The sequence below is a fragment of the Ailuropoda melanoleuca genome, chromosome 2 (genome assembly GCF_002007445.2).
Source record: "Ailuropoda melanoleuca isolate Jingjing chromosome 2, ASM200744v2, whole genome shotgun sequence".
Taxonomy (NCBI): Eukaryota; Metazoa; Chordata; class Mammalia; order Carnivora; family Ursidae; genus Ailuropoda; species Ailuropoda melanoleuca.
The window spans coordinates 70,608,244-70,628,109 of NC_048219.1; the positions used below are offsets into that span (position 1 = coordinate 70,608,244).

Here is a 19,866-nt window from a genome sequence, read left to right on the forward strand (position 1 = left end):
AATGTTTTCATTGTTTTTTTTCTAGTATAAGTTAAATTCAAAACAATATATTTTACAAAGCCCCAGACCTTCTCTGAAGAATCACTGATTATGAAGTTATTACCTAAGAGATTTATTTATGCTAAGCTTACTTAATTTTAGAACCAGAAACCATTCCATGATCTTGATTTCAGTGTGGATATAGCCTACTGAACTGAGTGATATTTAGTGCCTCTGAGACTTTCTAGAAATCAGTGCTTCTAGCTATGAGCAGTTAGAGATTAAGGCTTTGTGTCATCCTCTAACAGCTAAATTTTAATTTAATGCTCCCTGCCTATAGTGCTAGGTAGACCACTTTTTAGTCATTCTTCTTGTGGTCCACTTAACGTGATGATGGAGAAAGTGAAGTAAGATTTGTCTGTAAATGCCCATTCTTTTATAATGCCACAGAACTCAAAGTGTTCATAAAGGATATAATCGTACCTTCCTTGTCAAGTCAGCAAGATGCCATTTTTAAATTCTGTGTTCAAAAGTGTCTGATATATTTCTAGAAGGCTTAGCTTTTAGCAACTCTGCAATGTTTATTTTTTCATATTTGCTCTAACTCGAAGGGATAGTTTTAATTTTGCTCTCAGTTGCATTCAAATTTAGCATTTGGAGAAATGATTTGGTAACCCTGAGCGCTAAGGAGACCACTACAGTTTTATTTTATTTTTCGAAAATCTACTCTTTAAGGAGAATAAAGCTTAAAGATTATTATATGTAAAACTTACCTTAGTAGGAAAATAACTTTTATTATTAGGAGAACGTAAGAACAATTTTGTATAGTTATATTTAAAAAATAATTCTTCTGTGTGAAAAATTTATACTCATAAGCTTGGTAGTGATTTGAAAGACCATTTTCTTATTAGGAATAAATTGTTTCTGAAGACAAGATTTCATTAGTAGGAGTACTATGGATTACAAAGATGAAATGACTCTGAGTATGGTGATAAAACCCAGAGATTCTGAATTTATGGTAGATCTTATCTAATTACTTGTAATGTTACATTTAGGCATATCATTATTTTCTCTTTATCCTACATACCAGTAATGCACTGAAACACTATCATTTTATGAGCTAATAGATATAAGTGTAGATAATAAGTACTGTGATTCAAGTGCCACAAATACAAATGTCTCGCAAGCACAATGAGACCATGATCATGTTATTATTGGAATGACATGGAAGTTTGTTCATGATCTGGTTAATTCAGAAGGTTGCAGTTCATTTAGGATTAAGCTTGGACTTCTTTACTGATAGGATTATGTAAATGATTTTAAAATAGTAAATTATTTCCCTCATAAAATTTATTTGAGATTAAAAAAAACAGTGATTAGAGTAAGTTCTTATATCAGGCACAAAACTGATAATAATTTATTAAGAAAAAATGCTTTTAAACTGTAAATGTTTAATGCAAGTCACATTTTTAAACTCATGTTACCCCCACTTCTTTGACAATAATAAAATGTGTGCTCGCCCTGGCAGCACATACACTAGAAATTGGGTATGGTGATGATACCTTACATAGAAAACAATAAAGTGCTTTACAAGCCGCACATCTCACAAAAAAGCTGTGATCATCCAGGTTTTGAATGTATGTGATACTATATTACATCATTTTTTTAAAAAACAAGTAATGAAGACCCAGGTATCCATCAGAGGCCATCTACTTAAAAATTCATTCATTTTTGAAATTGTCTTTCTTTCTTCATACAAACTCTTGATATACAAAGTATTGGCTGATTACTTGTGTGGTGTGTGTATAATGACGAGTGAATCCCCTAAATTTTCTAACTCTCAAAAGCAGAGGAGAACTCATATAAACATTTTAAAAGAGAAGACAACATTGCAAAAGGACTCAGAGTGGTCACTAAGTCATGCTAACTTTTTGTAGGCAAAAAAGAAAAGAAATCTTTGTGAAACTTTAACACTCTCAAGATTGAGCTATTTAATTCTATGACTTTGATAGTGAGATATTTGAGAATTATGTTTTACTTGTGACATTTGAAATGAATTACTCTTAAGTGTTAGCATTTCTTTACACAATGCTTCATCTGAATTATTATATCCTTACTTTACAAAGGAAATTGTTATTATGTATGTATGAAACTAAACATTTACCACAATTTAAGTTATACATTATTTGTTATAGAATATACTTTTTAAATTGTAAAACCAACCCACATTAGTTTCTGTAAATCTGCCTTAGGTAAGTATTTTTGACATACGGAAAGGACATCCAAACTCAACGACATGTTTGATAAATATTGATTATATGTTTTTGGAGTTATTAACATAAAATATTATTAAAGCTTTCTTTTTTGGTTACATTGTTTCTGCACACATTATGAATCAGGGTAACAAGGGGTTGCCTTCCCATCTTGTTTTCTGAATTGGCTTTTGCGCATTTAAACCGCACAGACAACTCCCAAGTCTTCCCATCATTTTCTTTTGCACTAATATTGCCAGTAACTCTCCAGAGCTCATAATGTAAATCTAGATGACCTCACAGAAATTTTCTTTTTAAGAGTTTCCAAATGTGCCTCATGTACTTTCAGAGTCCTGACACAAGTAATTACATTATTGCAAGTTGTGTGTAAATTTTAAGTTAAAACACTAATATATTTATTCATGAACAAAATTTGGTTGTGTAGTAAATGAGTAAAGTCAACTCAAAGCTAAATTTTCTGACTCAGTTGCATCTTTGCAAGCAACAATGTGGGTTGCTTTCAATGAAGTGAACAGAATAACTCATCCATAGTGAATCAGTTTTAGCATTCAGTATTAGTGATCTAATAAACTTGGGGTAAAATAAATATTCTGTGTAAGGGATTTAGTCCGATTTTCCTTTTAGTTTATAAATTTAAATAAAGGGGTAAGCCGAGAATATATTTCCTTTTTGACCACACTTGAAAATTGGCCCATAATAATTACTGAGATTAAACTTCAGTGTATTTTATAAAAAATATTACTTACTTTCACAGAAGTGAAGAGATACAATTGCACAATGGTGGTTACAATGGTAGAAATACATATTGCCAATAAAATGTTAGCAAGAGATTTAAAAATGACTGTACAGCACCGCATCAGAGAATTCTATAACAGCAAAATGAGTAATATATTTTTTCCATATAAATAAAATCCTTAAATCGGTTTTTAGAAATAAATGGGAGAAAAGTGCTTTTTTCCCCTAATTCCTACCAAAATATTTCCTGATGTAGAGCAAAAGACAGTAAAAAAATGACAGAATTAAAAAAAAAAAAAGACATTCATGCATTTAAGCCATCATTAGTCTCTGACTCTAATATAAGGCAGATCATTAATCTTTTGCAAAACTATAACTTTAGCCACTTAAGCTCTTTTTAGTGCTTTTCATGACAAGGACATGATAGGCCCTGTAAATTTAGGAGTTAAGATGTGTTTCCAACAGGTTAATTTAGACAGGCTTGGCTGACTTTTGAAAAACCAACTTGATAATAAAAAATGCTTTGGAGAATGATGAAAAGTTATAATAAAGGGAAAACAGAAGGGGTTCTACAGAGTTTATCACAAATGACACGGTTTTGATCAATGAAAACAAATTACATTTGCTTATGTGTCATCCTCAGTCTTAATAATGTGGAAAAGGGTGACATTGAATAGGACCTGGTGACCATTGTTCCAGGCATAAAGAGCTCTATCTCTTGCATTGTAGTCAAGCATGGATATGTGAAAGTATTGGTTATGAAAAGGAATGTCCGTGTACTCATATGTGGACGTTTTGGTGGAATATGAGTAATACACCTTGGCCCCCGTTAAGTGGGAATTGGTGACATACAGTGTCCCACAAATCATGAAAGATTCCCCTGCACTTCTCTTAGGGTAGCCAGTGCTCCAGCTCTTCATCACCTCTAAGGTATCTTGGTTAAGTTGGCTGATGACAATATTGCCAGCATTTTGGTTAGTTGCATACACAGCCCACAGCCCAATCTCGTCGGCCATCAGGTCGATGTCAGAGAATCCACCCCATGTATAGGGGTAAACGTTGTGAAAACCAGCATACTCGAGGCTTCTTTGGGCAAGCACTCTCCCCATATCAAAGCTGTATTTGATGATGATGTTACTCTGATACTTGTTAAAATAGAGTGAGCCATTGTAGACAACATGGTTGGTTCCAGCCCATTTGAAAGGGAGGTTGTATGTCCTTGACTCAGCCCCACTGACAAAGTCGGCCATTGATTTGTACTCACGAACAATTTTATTGTTAGTATAACTGTCCATGTACCAGACCTAAGGAAACGGGGAAAAAAAAAGGAGTGACTGAATTTTGTACTTTTCTGAGAATTCCAAAATAAAGACAGAGAGAGTCAACACATTTTAATATCACCATTCTCAGGATCTGAAAGCCACACTATTTTACTGCTGACCTCCTGCAGTGTGATACCACGGCAGGCAAAAAAAAAAAAAAAAAAAAAAAAAAAAAGTCATTTTCTCTGTGGAAAGCAAACAGCTGAATTTACTGGCTTGAAGTTGATTTGCTTTCTGTTCTCTTTATTATTTATTTATTTCTTTGTCCATTCAGTGCATATCATCGAGTGAACTAAACATGTATCAATGCAAATCACGTCACTTTGTTCAGCTGATAGATCAGTGCAATCAGTGATAACTGCAAAAAAATATCACCTTCAGCACCTTCATGTATTCTTACATGTAAAGAATACACCTTACAAGTAAAGAATACACCTTCATGTATTCTTTTGCTCTGAAAAATATATGGTGTAATTTTACTCATTTATTTCTCCTTTATGGATACCATAGAAACTTACAGTAACGCTTGTTCATTGGATCAGCTTATTGGTACAGCTGCTTTTTAGTGTAACCATTTTATTAATTTAGCTACTAATTCATTTGCATGTAACCCTTGAGAATCTTAATGTAAACTGAGTTTTGTGATAGACCATAAATAATGCTATGGTAAGTTTCCAGTATATTGATTTACATAATACAGGCATTGCCAACTTATGAAAATACACTCCAAAAGTTTCAGTACTATTTACTTTAAAATTACCTCTAGATTCCAGAGATATTTCAGCTTGTTAGTGAATTGGTTGCTCTTGAGTTTTTCACTTACTTAGTGTTATTTTTTTTTTCTCACACTAAGGAGCGGGTTTTAGAAGGAGTATATAGAGAATTTTGTATACTTGTAATTAGCTCTTTATTAGCATAAAAAAACATTAAAACTAATAAGAATTCGATTTGATTTATTGGTGAATTATTGGATGGAATATTTTGCTAAAATAAGGTTACTATAGATATGTTAATATCAAACAGAGAATACTTGGAAACAACATAACACTTTCCAAGTTGAAACTAATATTCCTAAAGAAAATAAATAGTTCAATAGACATAAAGTGCAAATAAAACATGATTCTAAGCAAAGGTGTTTGTGGAAGCAACATACTCTATTATTTTTTTCAGATGCTAAAGGATCTGTCATCCAAGCACCAAATCGGGTTCCAGATGTCTTGACTGTAATTGGGCCTGTGATTTTCATCAATTTGCCACATGCTGAAATTAGAGAAACATAAACATGTTGGGTGAACATGACCAATGACTGCAACACATATACTTATACCAAAGTCGAACTCATACCATACTCATGCCATACTCAAGAGCAAAGAAAGGGATCCTGAAATAAAGCAGATCCATGAGATTAATATCACATATTGCTGTGCATTTAACTATAATTTGAACCATGAGTAGCTGCTTTTTCAGTGCTCTAAATCTAAAGAGTAGGAGTTTTAAAATGGGAAATGATTTGTACAGTCTGGAAAGAAATAGTGAGGGAAGTCATTATCATCATACCAATTTAGCAGCTGCTTCATTTAAGTAAAGTAGTCAGAAAAATTGAACAAATTGACCATGGGCCTGTTTACCTATCACCAGCTCTCCTACCCTTCCCCCTCCCCTATGCCTTGAGACTTTGGACAACTTACGCAAGCCAGAAGGAGCTTCACAATCTGATTTTAAGTATTGGTGAATGAGCAGCTCCTGTGAAAGATATCTTTACAGAATATAGCAATAAAAATTCAATCACAGTCTACCTGAAAGAGGTAGAGTTTTGAAGGGTAAATGCCTTGTGCAGATAGCAGGGCCTGATGCAGCAGCCATTGAAGGTGCAAACAAAAAATCTCCAGAAAACTCAAGCCCTCAAGACCCTGTAGACATATGCAGTGAAAGATGTAAAGTATCAATCAGTGCACTACATGATGAAAAATTAATGACTTTCTTGAAAAATTGTAATATCCTTATCACCATAGCTTCAAGATTTTAGGAAAACAGACTTCATAAATGCCAAAGCCTAAGCCAAACAGAAACCCAGGCATTTTTTAAGATTTTAAACAGCAAAAATTAAAAATTACTTATACACATTGTGAAAGGCAGTCTGAGTACCTCTAAGTCTGACCTTTAGTCTATAGAAAGGAATACCTTTCCCATCCATTTACACCCCCACCTTTTTCCCCCTGTTCTTTTTTTGATTAAATTTTTTTGTTCTGTTTGTGCAGTGTTTGTTGCATTTTCTACCTATCCCTAGAATTTATAAATTTCTTTTTTTTTAAAGATTTTATTTATTTATGTGACAGAGAGACAGCCAGCGAGAGAGGGAACACAGCAAGGGAGTGGGAGAGGAAGAAGCAGGCTCCCAGCGGAGGAGCCCGACGTGGGACTTGATCCTAGAACGCCAGGATCACGCCCTGAGCCAAAGGCAGACGCTTAACGACTGTGCCACCCAGGCGCCCAGAATTTATACATTTCTAGCTCATTCCTATTCCCGTATATTTGGAAGATAAAGAACAGATCCTCAAAGCAAATCAAGGACATTACTAACTGTAGCTTAGACCTTATTTTAACTTTTTCTCTGTATGTGTTCCTCATAAGAATAGTTTGTAACTGGTAAAGCTTAGTAAAGCTGTTTAGTTAGGAAGGTGATGGATGATAACATCATGTATTTTTTTACTATTATTTCAGTGGTAATTACACATTTAATAATCTATAGCACTTCATGAAACCTGAATGGAGTACGTTTTTTTTTCTCCTTCTGTGAAAGAAATTAGATATGATGGTATTTTTATATGCTTTATATAAATGAATTACTTATAATTTCCTAAAAACTGATAAACTAGGCAAATAATTAAAAAGACTTTATGGCATTATTTGTATTGAATAGCAAAACACTGGGCTAACCCTGTTTAGAATATATCAACTCAACTTGGTATAAATCTATGAACAATACATGGGTAAGTAGCACCAATTTGAACTAGGCAAAAGCAAATACAGTCTGAATGAATCTCATTGAGTATATTCTTTGCACTGTAAGTGAAAATAATATGATCCCTAATAATGTCCCACATAAATATTTCTAAGTTCATAGATGCTAAATGCATGAAAATTTCAAGAGAATTGAAATAAATACGAAGATATCCCATCCCCTAAAAAATACCACAAATATGTTTTCTCCCCTTAGGCATAAATAATAAATTCTTTTGTTAAAATACAAATAGCAAAATAAGGTAAAATATGAAAAGTAACTCTGGCTTAATAGAATGGACTAATACATGCGTTTATCTCCTTCCCTAAGATCTAATTAAAATGATAGTAAAGGAGTAAAAACATGGGTGGAAAAGCCTAGAGCAAAGAGAGTGGTATGAGAGTCATTAGTAGAGAAGAAACTTTAACCAATTTCTAGAAGGCAGAAGGTGATAGAATGGTAATTAAAGATGTAGGATAAGATAAGATGCATCAGTGTGTGTAGACAGAAGAGACAATTGCTAAGGAGGGAGCTGTTCTGCTTTGAAGAAGAGAAGGGACTCACAAACAGTTACTGTAAGGGTATTGGGAGGGATATAGGTCACTGAAAGCATGCCTGAAAAGCAGTCAATCCTGTCTTCATCTCTAGATCCAGGACCTCAGGAAGCAGCTTTGAAAAAAAAAAAAAATCTGCAAATCAGTGTTAAAGACTTGAAAAGGATTAGGGGAACTAATGGAGGCATAGGAGGTCCCGAACAAAGGCCCCTGCATTCTGACATTGGTAGTCTCCTGCCTTACCCACTGTGGAATAAAGTGGCAAGCTCTACCTAAACACACGGTTTCCAAGCAGATTTATTGTTCAGATCTTTAAAAATGAATGGACCACCAAGGATTAGCATGTGTTTTCAAAAAGCTTACAATGAGAATGACTAAAGTAAAAGTGCAGAGAAGACAGAGCCCATAAGAAGAGAAAGAATATAGAGCAGAAGAGATGCTAAGATACTAAGATCTTTAGAGAGTTTTGTAAATTGTAGACCGTTCACTGTAAAAGGAAAACAAGAAGAGCTACATGAAATTAAAAATATGATTACATTTCTAAAAATAGGTTGGAAAATGAAAACAGAAATATAGACATGAATACAGAAAAAAGATAGATGCATGTAGGATCTCAACTTAGAAGTCTTACATCAGAAGAGCAAGTTTCTACAGTGAAAGGAGAGGAAAAGAGTAAATTATCAAAGAAATTATACAGGTTATTTCCCCACTTACAAAACCTAAATACAGGTCTCCTCTGCCCTTCAAAAGTTTGTGCTTCCCTGAGCAGAGAGAGTGGCGCCACCAAGCCCCTTCCCTGGGAACCATACTCAGAATCTCAGCGTTGAGCTGCTGTAGCTTTGAACTGTGACTATGAGCACCGGTGCTTTATCTGGATTTATTTTGTGCGTCTGTTAGCAAGATGTGTTCTCAGGTACCAGAAAAACCTGAAAGAGGTTATTTTTTGAGTTTGGAAATGCTCAAGATATTTTTCATGTGAAGTACTGGTTACTGCTTCTTTGGTTTGTGCCATTTCGGTTTCTGAAAGTTTTTGTAAGAATGCTCTACTCTCATATAATGGGGGAAACCTGTGTTCATACTAAAAGGGCATGTCATAATGAATGAAAAAAGATTTAGTCTTAGAAAATTACTGTGACATTTTAGCAGATTAATAATAAAGAGAAGAAAACGGAACTTTTCAGAGAAAGAATGTGAGTTGGTCACATGCAAACAGATAAGAATTAGACTGGCATTGGGCTTACCAATACTGGATTTGGGAAGACAACAATCAGGGCCTTTATATTTAGGGAGAAAAATCAGAGGAAGCTATACTAGGGATCTTGTTGCACATGTAAACTTTCCAAAGTTTACCTACAATGTACTTTTTCTTAAGAAGTTACCTGAGCATATATTGTAGTAAAATAAACAGTAAACTGAGACAGGGGAAGACAGGAGATCAGGAAAACAGTAACTTGTGGTCCCAGAATGACAACTGCACAGTAGTCCTTGAGAGCAATTAGTCCAGAATGGACAGACATGTGCAGGAGGGAGGTCTCAGAAATAAGAGGAATTGATCTCCAGAAATACTGTATGAGATCCTCTAAGAAAAACTGCATATGGTGAAGTCAATTATTGAAGTACAAACATAAAAGGAAAATACATTTGGACTTGACTCTAGTAAATCTTCTCTTTTGAATGGCACAGATGATATGAAATTGGACTGAGAGAAAAGGAATACATTAGAGTCCACCACTTAATTCCTGAAGAACAGCGTGAGCATTGTCATAATAAGGAAAACATTCATGTTTAACTTGTAGAATCAGCCGTAAACTAATTGCAGAATACTTAACAGATACTTCATCCTCTCTGTGATTATAGAAACAACGAAATGTTTCCAACCATGATAACATAGAAGAATAGGTCAAGTTCACACTATGAAAGAGTTAAAAATTAGGAGAAGAGAAGAAAGAAAGATGGAGGTGTAACTGACATCATAATTAAAAATAGGGTGTTAGGGGCGCCTGGGTGGCACAGCGGTTAAGCGTCTGCCTTCAGCTCAGGGCGTGATCCCGGCGTTATGGGATCGAGCCCCACATCAGGCTCCTCAGCTATGAGCCTGCTTCTTCCTCTCCCACTCCCCCTGCTTGTGTTCCCTCTCTCGCTGGCTGTCTCTATCTCTGTCTGTCTAATAAATAAATTAAAAAAAAATAAAAATAAAAATAGGGTGTTAAAGACTTAAATATGAGGCATGAAGTTACAAAGTTGATAAGGGTTGAATTTGAATAGTCATGAAACCATATTATGAAGAGACAAGGAAGTGCCTTTGGCTAAGTGACTTAAGTCTGCATTTTGCTGAGCAGGAAGTCAGTAAACAATGTCCAAAATTGATAACCCCCCTAAAAAAAGTAGAAAAATAAGCATATTATTAGAAATACAGATTTAACCACCTAAAGCACTAAAATTAAACTTAAATGTGGTTGTCTCTGGAGAAGGAGACTTCCTTTTTATTCTAAGTTCTTTTTACTCTAAGCATATAATTTTCTAGTCATGTGCATACAATATTTAAATTATAATTTTATTTTATGTTTTCTTAAGATTATGTTTTTATGTTTTTTAAAGATTATTTGTCAGAGAGAGAGAGAGAGTGAGAGCAAGAGAGAGAGCACACAAGCAGGGGGAGCAGCAGGCAGAGGGAGAAGCAGGCTCCCCACTGAGCAAGGAGCCCAATGTGGGGCTCCGTCCCAGGACCCTAGAATCATGACCTGAGCCGAACGCAGACGCTTAACCGACTGATCCACCCAGGCATCCCTAAATTATAATTTTAAAAGTTAAAATAATTGCAAAAACTTAATATTAGCCATTAAATTTAAAAAGCAAAAGTCACAATTGTATATTGCCTATTGAAAAATAATTTTCAGGTTTTTAAATGCCATGCTTCCTTGCAGGTGTAGGAAGTAGGTGGAAATTGAAGATAGAAATAGTTTCCAGAAATGAAAGCTGTGAGTATTCTGAATTTTAATTTGGCTTCAGTCCTGTAAGGACTAGATTGAAATTGTGTTCTTCCATCTCTGTCTTACAGGTGACATGGCAATGACTTTCTCTTTAATTATTTCAACCTTAAAAAAAAAATTAGAATCCTTACTATGAATTACACTTATCAGTTATTTCTCAGAGATGTTAAGAAAAGCTAATAGGTGATTACATTTGTTAGTACACATGTAGGAGCTGTTCTAAGAGATATTATGCATGTTATTCAAGTAGAAATGCTGTGCGTTTTATTTCAAAATAATGACTATGACCTAGGAAAAATATGACCCACTTTGCATAGGAGGAAAAATTAGTCTAAAATTTCTTTTTTTTTTTTAAAGATTTTATTTATTTATTCGACAGAGATAGAGGCAGCCAGCGAGAGAGGGAACACAAGCAGGGGGAGTGGGAGAGGAAGAAGCAGGCTCAGCGGAAGAGCCTGATGTGGGGCTCGATCCCATAACGCTGGGATCACGCCCTGAGCCGAAGGCAGACGCTTAACCACTGTGCCACCCAGGTGCCCCTAAAATTTCTTTTAAAATACCTTATTTTTATTTTTTTAACAGTTTTTATTGAAAGTTATATATAACATTACTTTATTCCTGCACCTTCCCGATTGTTTCTTCCTTATATTTGCCCTTTTCTTTTTCTACTTGGTGAGATTTGGCTTTATGTTCAAGGATCTTTTTGTGGTCTTTATCCAGTTTTAGATTACTGAGAACCGTCTTGCTAGAGTGAATGCCCACACGGGTAGTTGTGCCATTTGCCTTCTCCCACTGTACTCATTCAATGGAGATGACATATTTTGTCCTGTAAACCTGGGCTACTTTGCACATTTGCTGACCTTTGTAGTGTCCTCACCCAACCTGCACTTTATCGTCTTTTTGTATGGGCATGCACTGAACATTGTACTTCTGTCTGAGCTTTTGGGAAGAGAGAAAGACATACTCTTCCTGTAGATGTGAGAAGGAGCATGAAAATGCCTTTTACAGTTCTTGCTCTAGTCAGAAGTCACAAAGGGACTGAATTTCATTTTGGCCACTGGAGCTTCAGTGATGGCCACAAAAGGAAGGAGTGAGAATATCTTTTAAAAATGACTGAACTTTTGAAAAAAAGATATCTGGAATCTCAGAAGTCAGTTAAAACTAGTTCTGGATATAGATCAATGTAATGTCTCAATTTGAAACATAAACATGATGGAATGTTCATTTCTGTAACACTTTATATCCAGAGGAAATGACCAAATGGAAACACAGAGAGAAATTATAGTGACCTCAAGTTGTTTTGATACTGAAAATGAATGGAGATTTTGTAGCTATGGAGTTTGACTTCACACTTTAGATGGCCAGACTCTACAATTAAAACTCAAAATGAGATTTTTAACCTTCTTTATTGGCAAAGTCAGCTCCTCTAACATAGGTGGCCTCTATTGCCTCAAGGCCAAAGTACAATTTGGACAAAGCAAGAAGACACAAAGCCCATATTTGCCTCAGATAAGTGCCTGTTTCATGTGTTGATTCAATTTATGGGTGTGAATGAGTGTCTGGACTCAGTTTATGTCCATAACTTTAATATGAATTGAGTTGGATGGATTAGTTAAAACCTGTACAAGAACTATATTTGGGACTAGGAATTGTGCCATGAATTTCATATAATCAGCATTTCCAAAAACTGACAGCAAATCAGTCGCTTGAGGTGTCTTGGCTTCTGTGGTGTTTGGATATAACCCAGCATTGTATCCATATGGCAAAGACACACTGCTGAGCTTGGATCACTTAGACCAGGAATTAAGACAGAATTTACACCAGGACTTAAAAGCTTCTGACACCTAAACTAAAAATAACTTTGCTTACTTCTTGTAGCAATGGACATTTTCTCTGAAATACTCTAGAGGGTAAAACCAGTTCTTAATATTTAAATGTAAAATCATTAATTTATTCATTTAACAACCATTTACTAAGAACTTATGTGCCAATATTGTGTTAGCTGCTGGGAATATAAGGAGAAGAGGGAGACAAAATAGGTCCATGTGGTGTAGCTTCTCATAATACCATTGCTTGTCATAACTTTCCACTTCTTATTTTCTTCTTCTTTTTCTTTTTTGAATCAACTGACAAGGAAAGTTAAATGAAGAAGTGATTTCAGACCAAACTATACTGAGAGAAAAAGGATGTATTAAACTGATATTAAATAAAATTATATTGATATTAAATAAAAATTGTAGAAAGTCAGCCCTGAGTACTAAAATAGATAAGCACCTCTTCCATTAAGACAGCCTACTTAGATAACTTGAAATTTATCTCATTTTAAACCACATTTACCTTTGTTCTTCTACAAAACATACATAAATTGTCAAACGTAGAAAGAAACGAGCAAGTTCAACTAGTTTCCCATGTTTAATTTTCTATAAAAAGTGAATGTGAGGGAGTGCCTGGGTGACTCAGTTGGTTAAGCATCTGCCTTCAGCTCAGGTCATCATCCCAGGGCCCTGGGATATAGCAGCCCTGTCTCAGGCTTCCTGCTCAGCGGGGAGTCTGCTTCTCCTCTCCCTCTGCCATTCCCTCCTCCCCACTCCTGCTTCTCTCTCAACTAAATAAATAAAATCTTAAAAGAAAAAAATGAATGTGAGAGTCAAGAAAGGACATATTTAGCAATTGTATTTCTTATTAGATCTCGCTGATTTGGTCTTGCATATGTGTCTTAATGGTAGCTGTCGTTGGACAACTTATGTCTGTGTGAAGGAAACTTATCTCTATAATCTAGTAAATCAATAAAATTTTGCAAACTTTATGAGATTTCAGTGTATGTTTTTGTTTGTGAATGGATTTTTAAGTTAGATGTAAACCATTTTTAAAATATGCATGTGCACCTGGGTGGCTCAGTTAGTTGAGCGTCCAACTCTGGATTTAGGCTCAAGTCATGATCTCAGGTTGTCAGATTGAGCCCTGTGTCAAATTCCGCAGTGGACATGGAGGCTGTTTGAGAGTCTCTCCCCCGCCCACTTGTACTTGCTCACTCTCTCTCTAAAAAATTTTTTAAAAGATGCAAGTGAAACTATGTGAGTTCTAGTTCCAGATAAAGATATTTTATATGTAGTTTCTGGCCAGAGAGATTCCTGTGAACATTTATGAATTTTGTGTTTTGCATTCTTTGATTCTTCTAAGTGATTCCCCTCTCCATCATTTTCTTCCATCTCTGTCACCCATTAGCTATCTCCCATCTGCTCAGTGACTCACAATGTGCAATGTCAGCCTTTGTCTTCCTGGCACCACCCTGGATTTGACCTTGAGCCACCATAACTTTCTACCCCACAGTGACATTCTCTGAGTAAATCAAATTTTATAGCATTAATCTACAAAGCACACTTGAAGTGAAAAATTGTAACAGCTCAAAGTATCAACAATTTTAAAACAATAACATCTTAAAATGAGTCATTTATTCATTGACTCATTTATTGATTTCATTACTCATTAGTTCATCAAGCTAAGATTTAATGAGTATCAAGCACTGTTCTATGTACTAGAATTACAATGTAAGCAAAACATGACACTTTTATTCTGGTGAAGATTCCATTTTGAAGAAAGGGGATGAAAGAAAGAAATAAGCAAACAAGGAAATATATCAGGTAGGAAAAATTTTAATGCATATATTTAAATAGAATAATTTGATAGTGACTGGGGGGGCGCTGCTTTAGACTGGGTGAGTAGGGAGGACCTCTCAGAAAGGGTAGTATTTAATCTGAGATCTAACTGACAAGAAGTCAGCCATGGAACCACAAGCTGAAGGGAAGGCCATCCAGGCAGTAGATCAGCTAGATGGCGGCTTCTTAAAGCTGAGGGGGGCGGTCTGACTGTCTGGATTTGGGTCCTGATTCTATCACTTACTTACTGGGGATCTTGAACAGTTTTTAACCTCCCAGTGTCTCATGGGTAACAACAGTAATAATATCTATTTCACAGGGTTATTGGGAAGATTAAGAAATATATGTATAATTTAATAAATGTTAGTTATTCTCACTGTTCTTGCAAAGGTCTTATATCCGGATACGTTGGTGAGTTAAGGGACACAGAAATTTAAAAAAAGATAAAAAAAAAAAAAAAGGTCAGTGTGTCTCCATCATACTTGGAAAAGTAGAAGAGGTTAGAGAGGTGGTCCAGAAGAGGAGGCTATGTGAAGTCAGAGTATTTGGATTTTATTCTAGGTATGATGGAAATCTATCAGAGAATTTTAAGAAGATAGGGGAGTGACAGAATGTGAGCACTACATTTTAAAAAGATCACTCTAGGTAACATGTGGAAATTAATTACAAAGGGAATACAGTATAAGCAGAAAGACCAGTTAAGAGATTGTCACATTGGTCCAGGTGAGATATGATGGAAGGGGTGATGGGGATGGAAAATAGTAGATGGTTTGAGTTATGTTTTTTGGGATAAAGTTGATAGCACTGGCTACAGAATAGATGTTAAGATGGAAAGTAAAAAGAGGAATTGAAGGAAACCTTAAATTAAAAAAAAATAGTCCGAGATAACATCCAAATTTTGGTTTGTTCATCTGGGAAGAGTATATTGCCATTTACTCGCAGGAAGTGACTGGAGAAGGAATGGGTTTGGAAGAAAAGATCAAGAATTCAGTACAGATTATTTTAAGTTGTTCATGACTGGTATGCATGCCAGTGGAGGTGTAAAGAAGATAGTATAAAAATCTAGGGAGCACAGACACCCTTTTGAGACAGTTTTAACAGTCTTCTGAAAGCCAGAGGCTAAATATTGCCTTAGAGGAAGGACATATACAGAAAAAGAAAAGCATTTAGAACAGAGCTGTGGGGCATTGTGACCCAGGAAAGAGCTCAAAAGAAGCTACAAATGGGACCTAAAAATAGTGCAGTGTTAAGAAAAAAAAAAACAAAAAACAAAAAAAACAACCAGTCTTTTAAGAAGGGTGAAGTACTGACTTGTGGGAATACCACTGAGATATCTAATAAGCTCACAGAAATGATCATGGAAGCTAGCAGCAAGCAGTCACTGGCGATCACAAGAATCACACGAAGATAGTGTTAAGAACAGAAGCTGGGTCACAGTTGGTTTTGAAGACTGTAAATTAAAGCAGCAGCTATAGAAGATTCTTTCAAAGGAAAAGAAGCGAGGAGATGAGGGTACAGAAATAAAGCGTCATGGAAATTTTTATTATTGTGCTGATGTTATTAAGAAAAGTTTGTTTGCCTTTAGAAATAATCTAGTAGAGCAGGGAGATGGAAAAGAGAATGATTAAATAAATGAACCCCATGAGTAGATGGTAATCTATTTAGGGACCATGAGTATCCATGACTCTAGCTATCTTTTTATACTTTTTTGGGGGGATGGGGAAAGGTGTCTTTGTTTTTATTCCCACAAATTCCCAGAAATTTTCCAAGGACATGTTCGTGTGGTATATTTCATCCAGGTTAGAGTGCTGAGGTGGGTGTTGGGGGATCTGGTTCCTAATCTAAGCTGCAGCATTAAATCATCATATAAAATTGGATAATTCACTTACTCTCTGGGATAGAGTTTCCTCATCTCAAAGAAGTTTTGAAGCTTGTTATTTTCTTATTCTAATTAAGGGAACATTGAGTGGATAGGGGATCGGCAATCTTTTGTATGTTGCTGGGAAGAAGGTGGTATTTGTGGTTGTGGTAAAACACAGGGTTAACATGGACATCTTCATTGTCATCTACTGTTATTCTTGGGAAGCAGAAAAACAGGCCTGTCAATGTTGATTTCTTCCCAGTTGAAGTTTATCTTCTAAATAGTTATTTGATTCTGAGCTAGAATTCATCTTGATAAGTGAAATTGGTAAAATTAAAGATGTGGGAATTTATAAACAGCTGGCTACTTTTTCAGTTATAATTTTATGGATATTAGTGTTAAATGAACATAGGTATTTTCAGATTCTGATGAAATGCAAAAATTGTAAAAATAAATTAAAATAAACAATAGAAGTCATTTCTATGTCTTGGCTCCCCAAAACTAGTTTTTGTTCAAATAAATCATTATCTTTCTTACTTTACTCTCACTTTATGCGAGGACAAAGCCAGACAGAAAGGAAATGTTCCCAAATGCCTGGAAGACCAATGTTCTTGCAAAAGTGGATGGCAAAGAAGGAAGTTAGGAGTCTCGCTTCATTGATTTTCTCCTGCTATGCTCCTCTGTCTACAGTTGGACACATGAAAATATTAGTATTTTATAATATATGCCATATGTATGATTGTGTATATTCAGAAAATATGCTGAATAGATAGTTTAGGAAAGTAACCATTTTATTTTCTGATGACTTTTAGACATTAAACGTTCTATGATCAGTTGCAATCCATATTTATCAATCAGTAGCTCAGGACAATATATCATTTGGGATTCAGCAGATCTGTTGTTTGGATCAATGAAGCATAAAAACCATCTGTCTTTTGTTTATTTCTTCAGTATATAATTGTATCTTGTAATAACCTGGACTAACAGCTTCTGGATTTAAATCCTAAGGCCATGCCCATATAAGTAAATTAAATGGAGTAGTGAATATCTTTATGACAGACTGTTATTTCTTTTTACTTAAGGCCATTGGAGAACTCATGTAGCAAGAAGTAGATATGATTTGATCTTTAAAGTCTATTAAATCTACTGAAAATAAGTTTGTCTCTACCATACATAGTGAATTCGAGTAACATATGGTAAAATCTATGTATATTACTTAAAATTTTATTTGTGTATTTAATCTTGCCACTTATACTACTGACAGAAGGGTGGTGATAATGATGGACATAATTGATTATTGGATAGGACACTAGAATGAGTTTTTGGTGGGTGTCTGGTAAATAAGGTCAAGAATAACATGTTTCTAAATACCTGTCTTTTTCCAAAATTAAGTTTTAAATTTATCAAGTTATTATAATTTGCATTTTATAATGTATTGCATGTGTATGGTTCTGTATATTCAAAAATACAATGAATTTGAGGAAGGTGACCATTTTATTTCTCTTGATTTGATTTATGCAATTATTCTTAAAATTATTCCAACTTTTTCTGGGATAGAGCTTATATTATGAGCATATGTTTCAGTTAGAGAAGGCTATTTAACATCCAGTTTGAATGGAACAGAATTATATTATGAAATCCCAAATAATTTGGCAGTTCATGCTTGCTTCTGAAAGTACAATTTTTATATCCTTATAAGTCATATCATTTAGTTGTAATCTAGGAAAATGTAGGACATAAAAAGAAAGATAAATAATAAACCCATTTATGGTAAAATATACCAATTACCCAAAAATGTGCTAAAATAATGAGGGTTCCAGGATTCTGGAAGAATGAGTCATCACCAACTACTTGGATACTGGAGCAATTGCATTCTGCATTACAATCTAGAATTTTAGGGAAAGTAGAACTGTCCTTGCTAAACAACTCATTTGAAGATCTTCTCAATTTAATCTGTGGGGATATTCTTATAAATTTCCCTTACTAAATTTCCAACTTAAATCGCACTCCGCTCCACCCCAGGCACACAGTTTGGCTTTTCTATTAATTCCTGTTTTCACTAAGATTTTCAGTGTCTCTTGTTTTAAGTGCTAGGTAGAACCAAATATCATGTGTTTTGTAACGAACCGTTCCACTGCCATTGAAAAAAGGACAGGTGGCAACAGAAACGAAGGTTAAAGAAGGCTGTGCTTTTGTTGTCTTTTTTTTTCCCAAAAGAGTTTTGACTTTGTAAAAGATACAGATGTTTTATATTTGACATATACTGATTTATTTCTTGAATGCAACATAAAGCTTTTTATTTTAAAAATATTTGCTCTCAGGGCATCTGGGTGGCACAGTCAGTTAAGCGACCGACTCTTGGTTTTGCCTCAGGTCATGATCTCAGGGTCATGAGATCGAGCCCTGCGTCAGGCTCCATACTCAGTGCAGAGTGTGCTTAAGACTCTCTCTCCCTCTCCTTCCGCCCTCCTCCCCCCACCAATAAATAAAATAAATCTTTAAAAAAATATTTGCTCTCTAGGGGCACCTGGGTGACTCAGTTGGTTAAGCATCTGCCTTCGGCTCAGGTCATGATCCCAGGGTCCTGGAATCGAGCCCCGCATCAGGCTTCCTGCTCCGAAGGGAGCCTACTTCTCCCTCTGCCTCTGCCTGCTGCTCCCCCTGCTTGTGCTCTCTTTCTCTCTAATACGTAAATAAAATTAAAAAAAAATTTGCTCTCAAACCCTCTGTAGACACTAATGTTTACCTACTATGTTTCAGGTGTTTTATGATAGTCTACAAGAATTCAGCTAGGATCAGACATAGATGGCCCCTGACCTCTCAAAGGAGGGACAACTTGTCTTTAAGGGGGTAAAGATTAAAAAAATTAAAAAAAAAAAAGCAAATGGGCATTTTCTGAAAAGTGTGCCAAGTATCATGGGGAGTGGGATGGGACACTCTGGGAGACTATGCCAGGCTAGTCCAACAACATACAGGGACAATCAGAGAAGGCTCCATAAGAAAGTTGGTGTCTGGTGTATTAAATGCAAAATCATTAGCATTTGGATAGGTAAGGTGGAAGAATGTTCCATGACAGGGTAGAAGACAATGTCCAGGCAAGAAAGCATGCATGACTGAGGAACTGAAAGATCAGAATGGCTAAAGCTTATAGTGAGTACATGATGAGAACTTGTGACAAAAGGGCTGGAGATTTAGGCAGAATCCACGTCATCAAGACAGACCATGGAAAGCTATTTGGATTTAATTTTAAAAGCAAATCATTTAAACATAAGTATAATACGATTAGATTTGCAGTTGGAAAAGACTCCTCTAAACAGCTCATGTGGCGGAGAGGGAATGATTTCAGGTAAAGGGAAGTGGGTAGGAGGCCACTGCAGTAATTGAAATGAGAGATGATGAATGACAGTCTGTGTTAGGGTGGTGGAAATGAGGAAGCAGGAAAGAGGTGGTTTTAAGAGATTGGTTGGAGAGAGGAATGATGTGAGTGGGGTTTAG

At 35.5% G+C, this 19,866-nt stretch overlaps 1 protein-coding gene and 1 pseudogene across 3 annotated transcripts in view; both read right to left on the reverse strand.

The window, feature by feature from the left end:
• Nucleotides 1-1,237: 1,237 nt before the first annotated feature.
• Nucleotides 1,238-19,866, reverse strand: part of OLFM3 (olfactomedin 3) — a 184,051-nt gene continuing 165,422 nt past the window's right edge. For 2 of the 3 annotated variants that reach the window (XM_019799376.2, XM_034653983.1), the window contains 2 exons: nucleotides 5,463-5,569; nucleotides 1,238-4,291 (listed from right to left, as the gene is read on the reverse strand). In XM_019799376.2, coding sequence (XP_019654935.1) covers nucleotides 3,614-4,291; nucleotides 5,463-5,569 — 785 coding nt within the window. In that variant the 3' untranslated portion in view covers nucleotides 1,238-3,613. The remainder of the gene's footprint in view (nucleotides 4,292-5,462; nucleotides 5,570-19,866) is intronic. The other variant, XM_011224601.3, reaches the window with a different exon arrangement.
• On the reverse strand, nucleotides 11,467-11,903 carry LOC109489573 (annotated as a pseudogene).